The following is a 10,184-nucleotide window of genomic DNA, read 5'->3' on the forward strand; positions in this document are numbered from 1 at the left end:
AACCAGCACATCTACTGTAACACTCCACCCCATTTATCTGGTATCACTGCATTTTGCACTATTTAAAAGGTGTGTCAGACTGATGTCATACGGTTCACTAACAAAACCACACGTCTCAAATGTTTCTCCTGTTACAGAAGGCCTCTATACTAACGGCCTGGACTGACCTTCTGTTCCTCCGCATTGCACACGTAACACACTCATTCCCAGCACAGGACAGAAAGCATGAAGAACTATGAAAATAGACACAGCATCACACAAATCTTCCCACAATATGGCTCCCAGTGGATTTTGTGAATTATGACTTCAAGAAAGTTGATCTGAAAATTAAAATTGTCAGTTGATGTATTAGTTAGTTAGTTGATGCATTAACTAACGTTAAGTAATGGGACCTTATTGTAAAGTATTACCCAACAAATAAAGAAGGTGAATTCAAGATAATTCCTTGTGATTTCATATGGGTTGTGATAATGTGTGGACCAGTGATAAACAGAGATGGTTTAATCTGATCTGTGCAACAGTCCTTCTGAAGAATGTGGGCCAGGCTAACCAAAGCATATTGAGGTACTGAAAAGTGGGTCAGTGGATCTGCCATTAACTCACTCATACTTGTTTATTATAAGCAATGACTTTACTTACTGCAGAGTTAATCAGTAAGGAGATTGTGATATTTCTTTACTGCTGTTAGATACGCTTACGAGTGCCTGGAACAACTTAAAGGGACCATAAATAAATGAATGAGATAAAATGTCAGATCAGGTGTTGTCTTTTTTTTTAAAGTTCCAGTATGTTTAGATGAAGTGTTTTAATTACCATGCTGTGCTTTTAACTTTTAGACTGTGTGCATTGCTTTTCTTTATCCTCAAATCACAGAAGTTGTTTTTAAACTGAAACCAGCCTAATTATACTGGGATTTCTTAATAGGCTGTTGGTGTTTTGCCTGAATGGCTAGTCGATTTTAAAAATGTGTAGTTTTGGACATCCCTACAAGCATTTTTTTTTTTCAACTAAGTTTATCTAGTTACAGTGGATATAGTTAACCCCCCCCCCCCCCCCCCAAAAAAAAAACCCGTACTTTTCAACGTACTGTGGCTTCTTTATTTCTTTATTCTTTATTTGCGAGTATGCTAATTTGTGCTGTGCTTGGTATATTGCATTGGTCGATACGTAAATGAGATGCTGCGTCTGTGTTCTTTAATTTGCACGTTTTGTTAGTAAATCACCCGCAGAAATTTCTATGCCCGTCGGCGCTGTTTTGGAAATCTGGCCCTATGTGTGTGGCTTTTCTGACATAGTATGCATGCTCGGTATCGCACCCGGTACATTATTGCACACTTAGATACAAAGACCAACAACTCCTTTGTTCTCTTATAAATGCTTGACCGCACGGGTTTATTTGTAGCAATAGTCAACAATACATTGTATGGGCCAAAATTATCGATTTTTCTTTTAAGCCAAAAATCATTAGGACATTAAGTAAAAATCATGTTCCATGAAGATATTTTGTAAATTTCTTACCGTAAATATCAAAAATTTATTTTTGATTAGTAATATGCATTGCTAAGAACTTAATTTGGACAACTTTAAAGGCGATTTCCTCAATATTTAGATTTTTTTTTGCACCCTCAGATTCCAAATATTCAAATAGTTGTATCTCAGCCAAATATTGTCCTAACAAACCATACATCAATGGAAAGATTACTATCTTAATAGATTATATATAAATCTCAATTTTAAAAAAAATGTTGGGAATGTTGATTTATCAAACACTGCTCAAACAACTCAAGACTTCATGTGGAAAATTGCAATATCCTTTGCATTCTTTCAATTTTCCAAAACGCTACCAATCAAGCACTCTTTAGTAATCAGGGAGTCAATTAAATAATTATCTTTGGAGTAGCAATCAAGCATTGCACATTATCAACAAGAGCGCTAAAAGGAACATGCCCTGACTCAAAAAAGCAGAAGGAAACCACCGCAGGTCTGAGGTAATTCAACCAGAAATGAACATTCTGTCATCATATACGCAATGGCCCTTTTTCCATACAATAATAGATAGTAGTGACCATGGCTCCATACACACAATTCACAATAAAAGAACCATAAAGAGGTCACGACATGAGAAATCAAATTTGCCTTGATCTTTTGGCATATAAGAGGTCTTTGTACGATTACAACATCTTTCATAGCTTAACATGTCCTCCTCGTTATAAGCAAAGCATTTATTTAATCAAGCTACAAAAAACAGCTCACTTTGGATCTGAGGTGCAGGGTGACATCACTAGTCATTTGCATAAACACCACCTCCAGAGCAAGACATTGACGAATAGTCTTCTTCTCAGCATAGGCCCCGCCCACTGCCGTTCACTCGTTTACGGCTAACACTTGATTACGCTGAAAGAGTGTCATGTCACGTCAAAAACAAACAGAAATGACAATGGCTGCCGCTATCTTGTCTACACTGGATACAGTATACAGATGTGTGTTCACTTTCTGACTCAGTCCACGCTCGAGCCTGTCGTCAGGACACATGCAGTGAAAGATCGTTCACTTTGACGCGTTTGGTTTAAACAGCTCGTTCAGAGATATCAGAAAATCCCAGCATGGAATAAACACTCCAGATCATGTCAGAGGATTGATGGGAGGATTTTGTGTTTCACAGCGTCATGGAGAGTTCACAAAGAAACATTTGTTGAAAGATGAAGCAGTACTAGACTACAGATGCATCACAAACCATAAGTAAATGATTTCATAAAGCTTTGTTTGGAAATTTCTGGGGGCACTGATACTGTTTCCTATGCAGTGACGTTAGCCAATCATAACAGTGGCTGATTACTGACAAGCCTTAAAGGACACGCCCCTTAAAGCAGTTCGTTTTAGACAGAGGGTCAGAATGAGGGTTGACAATTATATTTTTTCCCACATATTCATTAGTTTTTTTTTGTTCAAAAAAACTTTAACATTATAAGTAAACCTCAAGGAACATATTAAAATAATAAAAAAATCCATGTCATGACTCCATGTCAAGTAGTCCATATGCCTCACATGCAATATTTTTTGAAGGCAGATTGAAAGTTAGGTGGTCATTCACAAAAAAAGAGTCTCCTCCTTTACAGACAACTTTTATCTTGTTTAATTTTAGTTTTTTGGCCATTGTTACAAAAAAAGCAGAACTGTAACTGATCCTGTGCTCCAGTAAATAACATTTTTCAGATGTCCACAAGAGGCAACGCTAACATTTGCAGATAACAGGTCAAACAAATTGGTTCAAAACAGCACAACACCGAACCAAAAAAAAAAAAGTGTGACTTGTGCTGACGTCTTCACCACTGTTTTTCCAGGGTCTCTCAACCTAATAAAGCTCTGACTGGTTGAGCGGGTGCCAAAGCTCTGGTGACCTATTTTCACCCTGAAGACAGAAACCCTCTGGCTGCAGGTCAAGCCTTGAGCGATGACCTCACTGGCTGTCTGGACTGACACTATATACTGAAACACAACCACGTGCACCTAGATAAGAAACTGGAAAACATGCCACTGGTTTTGCCTTAACCCAGCATATCATAACCATTACAAATCTGTCTGTTGCAGAATAGTCCTATACAGTATCTAATGAGCTACAGTGGCCCCAAAAGTATTTGGACACTTGAACATTTCTAAATGGCACCTGGTTTGATTTTGTCATCTAAAGCAGTGACATCTGCAAACAAACAATGACATTCATTTTCTTTGCATTTTGGCAATGTTAAGATGATTTTAGTGAACAGATTAATTTAATTCCCTGAAAGTTCAAAAAGGTGTAACCAGAGGTGTGGTTTGCCACATTCATAGTTATGTTACATTAAGACAACCACAAAGCATCCACATTCTTTGTCTAGATTTTTTTAATAATATATAATTATAATATATTGTATATTGAATTTGGAGCACAAATATTTACTATGCAGTAATGCAACACTTTGAAAATCTGTGTACATCAGATATATTTACAGTTCTGCTGCTATTCTAACTTTAGATACAAAGGTACAGATGTGCTCATAAGTTTACATACCCCTTGCAGAATGTGCAAAATGTTAATAATTGAAACAAAATAAGAGGGATCGTGAAAATTGCATGTTTTTTTTATTTAGTACTGTCCTGAATAAGCTATTTCACATAGATGTTTATATATACTCCACAAGACAAAATAATAACTGAATTTATAAAAATGACCCCATACAAAAGTTTACATACCCTTAAATCTTAATACTATATGCCATTTCCTGGATGATCCACGACTGTTGTTCTGTTCTGTTCATGAGTCCCTCATTGGTCCTGAAATGTTCAACTGCCTGCTGTTCTTCAGAAAAATCCTCCAATTTCTGTACATTCTTTGGTTTCCAGAATCTTCTGCATATTTATTATTCAACTTTATTTCCAGACTCAAGGTCCATTAGCAAGAAACACACAATGCAACCCAAAGCAATATACATTAAAAAAGACCGTTACACCAATACTTCCTCATAGAGGACTAGTATCGCAACCTGATGCTTACAGGGGCTCTCTTTCTTAAAATTAACCCACAAAGGCGCAGTATAAAAGTACAATAAGCTCTAAAAAGAATATCTTTACCTGATCTGAACACATATAAAATTCTCACCAACATATTTGTTTGAGCATATAACTTCCGACATTGCCTATTTTGAACCATTTCCAACAGTGACTGTATGATTTTGAGATCTATCTTTTCACACTGAGGGCAATTGAGGGACTCATACACAATGCATTAAGAGCCAGAGGGTGTAGACTTTTGAACAGGATGTGTAAATTTTCTTATTTTGTTTAAAGATAATATTTTTTTCATTTGGTACTGCACTTAAGAAGCAACATATATACTTAAATGTTTCTCAGAAGACAAAATATGTACAATTTACCCTGATCATCCAACTCAAAAAGTTTACACCCTCCAGCTCTTCTTGAGCATCTGTACGTTTTCACCTTATATAATGTATGAGTCCCCAATTGCCCTCAGTGTGAAAAGATGGATCTCAAAAACATAGTCACTTTTGGAAAGGGTTCAAATATGCAGAAGATGCTGGAAAACCAAAGAATGTGCAGGAGCTGAGGGGTTTTTCTGAAGAACAGCAGGCAGGTGAACTGCTCAGGACCAACGAGGGACTCACGAACAACTATCACAAAACAGAAAGACAGTCGTGGATCATCGAGGAAACAACACACAGTATTAAGATTCAAGGGTATGTAAACTTTTGAACGGGTCATTTTTTATAAATTCAGTTTATAAAAACAACATCTGTTATGTAAAATAGTTTATTCAGGACAGTGTAAAATAAATAAAAAATAACATGCAATTTTCATGATCCCTCTTATTTTGTTAAAATTATTAACATTTTCCATATTCTGCAAGGGATATGTAAACTTATGAGCACAACTGTATAATTGAAACGAAATAGCAACTCCAGGAAATGATGCAAAGATCATTTGATCATTTCAATCATTTGGAGCAAGATCATAGCACTGTTCTTGCTCACGGTACCATTTTTATCGCTGTTTTTGTATGTGAATATCCCCTTTGGTTCAAACCAATGACAAAACAACAAAGAAGACAATTGATCACACAATTCGTTGATTTTCCGAAGAATTCAGAAGTAATTACAAATACAGACAGAGGCACTTACAACGCCTGGGATGATGGCTAATTAAGTCTCACCTAGTCCCATTTTAGCAGAGCTGGCCGTAAAATAGGTCAAAGTGTGGAGAATCAGTTAGACTATTTGTTTTCAAAGATATATATCTCAGAAGACCCTGAAAAATATGAATGCCTTCAGAAATCATACATTTTAAATCAGGTAAACAGCGATAAAATAATCAGGTTTATAATGCATACAATATAATAGATAATACAAATACTCATACTGTGCTCCAATTAAAAGACATTTTATCAATAATTAATACTTTAGTGATAATTAGTTGCTTTCTTGTGACACTGAACAGCACATAAATAAACTGATCAACAAGTGAAAGTAGTTTAATTTGCTTTGGATAAAAAAAAAAAAGCATCTTCCACATGGATAAATTTAAAACTTATATTTCACAAAGGTTTTTTTTCAGCGCATTAAATATGAACCGTTATGTTTAGTTCTCACACCTGTCGAAATACTCAAAGGCAGCCAGTTTATTTCAGCTTGAAACCATGAAAACAAGAGGCGTCTGAAAAGAACACTAAATAATATTCCACATTCATTTTGTTTAATACTTTGTTATTCTTAAGGCATTCTATAATTTCTAAATGTTTTACAGCGCCATTACTTTGAGTCAATGTGCAATTACACTGAATAGAGACCTTAAATATCCACATTTGAAAAAAAGGTGCCTTGTGTGAAAACATATGGTGTGAAATGCATTGAAGACCTGTTATAGCATCATGCACAGACTTCCTAAATCTAAATCTAGGTGTGAGAGGAGAACGCATGAAAGAAGCCATCTGCTGTCTGACAGCGTAATGAAGAAATGTTCATTCACAACACTGAGTGAACCAAGATACCCTTATTAAACCATTAAAGGGGTCATGACATGAGAAATCAAATTTGCCTTGATCTTTCAGCATATAAGAGGTCTTTGTATGATTAAAACATCCTGCAAGTTTCATAGCTGAAAATATCCTCCTCGTTATAAGCAAAGCATTTATTTAATCAAGCACCAAAAACGGCTCGTTTTGGATCTGGATCGCATATTTCAAGACCTCCTCCAAGAGCCGCCCCATCAATGGCTGCAATCATTGGCATGGGAAGAGTACCTAAAACATTTCATCAAACGCCCAAAACTGGATTAACCATTAAATGAACAGTGAACGTCTCATATATCAACACTTTTCTAATTTGTAGTCAAATGTTTGTTTGTTTTTAATGGCTGAGCTGATATCTAGAGAGCAGGGTTTCCATTGGCTGAAATAATGGAGCTGTAATAACAAGCAATGATAGGATGTAAAATACATTACCCATTTAATAATTAAAAGAACTCTTTAAAACATTATCCATCTCTGCAACTGGTATTTACATTGTACAATTACACAATGACCTCAAGCATAATGTGACTGTATGAAATTCGCTCATGGTGCTGACTTTGGTTAAATAATTGGCAATGTCAAATAAATTTGAGGAATACCTTTTAAGATTTCAAGTTTGATGTTTTCAGCGGTTTAACTTACCAAGTTCTGTTATTAGTGTTCTTGCTTTAGTAACAAATGGTCCTACTTCACTCTGCTGCATCTTTGCTCTTTCTTTTAAGTCTGCGCCTGTACAGACAAACATGTGTTGATGCAAAGTTATGTTCTTGTGAAAGACATTGAAAATCAGCCGATGTATGCTTGAAATAATGAAACTTTAACGACATGGGCATTGGTTGGTACATTCATATTGGTTTGCCTTGTCAAATTTAAAGGCAAGTTTACTTCAAATCTGAACGGACTGATGCAGTAATGAGTAATCTGTATATGATTCTCAAAGCATGATCAGTTTTAATGAGATTATCTGAGGCCTGTTTGCACAAAGCCGGTTTTGGGTTTTACCCAGGTAAGTTTGTGTTTAGGCTTAAGCAAACTCTGAGTTTTTGGGCTCAAGAAGGTGGGTTGGGTTGGTTTTGAGCAGGTTTCGCAACATGGTAACTTACGCTACACAGCTACCCTGCTCCAGAGCAGGTTTTATTCTGGGTTAGAGATTGCAAACCCAAACTGGACCAATCAGCTGTGAGCAAAGTGTCGAATATCAGATGCAATTATTCCACTCCCCCGTATCTCTTGCTACAATTTAAAGCAGTTCAGAATAGAAGAATTTCAGAGACAAAATTGCCTTTTCCTGCTAATTATTATATTTATATCATATGAATTATAATTATTAATAATTATATATTTAAAGTATTATTATATTAACTGGCAATTAATATTACATTTGAATTTGAATTAATTTAAATATATATACACTCACCTAAAGGATTATTAGGAACACCATACTAATACTGTGTTTGACCCCCTTTCACCTTCAGAACTGCCTTAATTCTACGTGGCATTGATTCAACAAGGTGCTGAAAGCATTCTTTAGAAATGTTGGCCCATATTGATAGGATAGCATCTTGCAGTTGATGGAGATTTGTGGGATACACATCCAGGGCACGAAGCTCCCGTCCCACCACATCCCAAAGATGCTCTATTGGGTTGAGATCTGGTGACTGTGGGGGCCATTTTAGTACAGTGAACTCATTGTCATGTTCAAGAAACCAATTTGAAATGATTCGAGCTTTGTGACATGGTGCATTATCCTGCTGGAAGTAGCCATCAGAGGATGGGTACATGGTGGTCATAAAGGGATGGACATGGTCAGAAACAATGCTCAGGTAGGCCGTGGCATTTAAACGATGCCCAATTGGCACTAAGGGGCCTAAAGTGTGCCAAGAAAACATCCCCCACACCATTACACCACCACCACCAGCCTGCACAGTGGTAACAAGGCATGATGGATCCATGTTCTCATTCTGTTTACGCCAAATTCTGACTCTACCATCTGAATGTCTCAACAGAAATCGAGACTCATCAGACCAGGCAACATTTTTCCAGTCTTCAACCGTCCAATTTTGGTGGGCTCGTGCAAATTGTAGCCTATTTTTCCTATCTGTAGTGGAGATGAGTGGTACCCGGTGGGGTCTTCTGCTGTTGTAGCCCATCCGCCTCAAGGTTGTGCGTGTTGTGGCTTCACAAATGCTTTGCTGCATACCTCGGTTGTAACGAGTGGTTATTTCAGTCAAAGTTGCTCTTCTATCAGCTTGAATCAGTCGGCCCATTCTCCTCTGACCTCTAGCATCAACAAGGCATTTTCACCCACAGGACTGCCGCATACTGGATGTTTTTCCCTTTTCACACCATTCTTTGTAAACCCTAGAAATGGTTGTGCGTGAAAATCCCAGTAACTGAGCAGATTGTGAAACACTCAGACCGGCCCGTCTGGCACCAACAACCATGCCACGCTCAAAATTGCTTAAATCACCTTTCTTTCCCATTCTGACATTCAGTTTGGAGTTCAGGAGATTGTCTTGACCAGGACCACACCCCTAAATGCATTGAAGCAACTGCCATGTGATTGGTTGATTAGATAATTGCATTATGAGAAATTGAACAGGTGTTCCTAATAATCCTTTAGGTGAGTGTATATAGCCTATATATAAGTTTCAATCTATAAAGCTTTTAAAATGACTAATCAATATGTATTTTCTTCTGAGCTTTTGGATTTGTTTGGTTTTGTCACCTCTAAAGCTACTCTGAAACTGAGTTTGTTCATCTAGCTTTGTGCAACAGGCCACTGGTGACTCAGTGACTATGGAAATGTGCTCAACATTTATAGACAAAAAAAAAAGTATTTACTATTATCCCCTTTTACTTTTTTATAGTGCTGTCAAATGATTAATTGCTATTAATCGCATCCAAAATAAAAGTTTTTGTTTACATTATAAATATATATATGTGCATGTGCATGTGTACTGTGTATATTTATTATGTCTATATAAAGACACACAAGTAAATATTAGTAAATAAATGTAAATATTTACATGCATATATTTATATTCACATAATTTATATTATATATATAAATATATTTAATATATAAACATAACATATTTTTCTGAAATATATACGTGCATGAGTGTGTGTTTATACAGTGCCCTCCAAAAGTATTGGAACAGTGAGGCCAATTTCTTTATTTTTGCTGTAGACTGTAAACATTTGGGTTTGACATCAAAAGATGAATATGACATGAGCGATTAACATTTCAGCTTTTATTTAATCTGGATCTGATACACAACTTAGAAGATAGCACCTTTTGTTTGAACCCACCCATTTTTCATGTTACCAAAAGTATTGGACCATGTGACTGACAGGTGTGTTTTGTTGCCCTGGTGTGTTTTATTAATTGATTATTCAAACAATAAATAGCACTGAATGTCTGCGCTCAGTTTCAGATCTGTGCAGACTGCATTTATAGTTAGTTAGACGTGTAACCAACATGAAAACCAGAGAGGTGTCTATGGGTGAAAAACTAGCAATGGTGAAGCTGAGAGAAGATGAAAAATCAATCAAACCATTGCACAAACACTGGCAAGAGTATGTGTCTGCATTGCATATGAATCCGCAACACGCACAAGTA

At 36.5% G+C, this 10,184-nt stretch overlaps 1 protein-coding gene across 1 annotated transcript in view; it reads right to left on the reverse strand.

Moving 5' to 3' along the window:
* LOC306864405 (methylglutaconyl-CoA hydratase, mitochondrial-like) overlaps positions 1-7,304 on the reverse strand; it is a gene marked incomplete at both ends in the record, with an annotated part of 28,094 nt that extends 20,790 nt beyond the window's left edge. The window contains 2 exons of the mRNA XM_079408415.1: positions 6,695-6,790; positions 7,202-7,304. Of these exons, the coding sequence (XP_079264541.1) occupies positions 6,695-6,790; positions 7,202-7,304 (199 nt within the window). The remainder of the gene's footprint in view (positions 1-6,694; positions 6,791-7,201) is intronic.
* Positions 7,305-10,184: the final 2,880 nt, after the last annotated feature.

This window comes from Barbus barbus, assembly GCF_936440315.1.
Source record: "Barbus barbus genome assembly, chromosome: 45".
NCBI classification, from domain to species: Eukaryota; Metazoa; Chordata; class Actinopteri; order Cypriniformes; family Cyprinidae; genus Barbus; species Barbus barbus.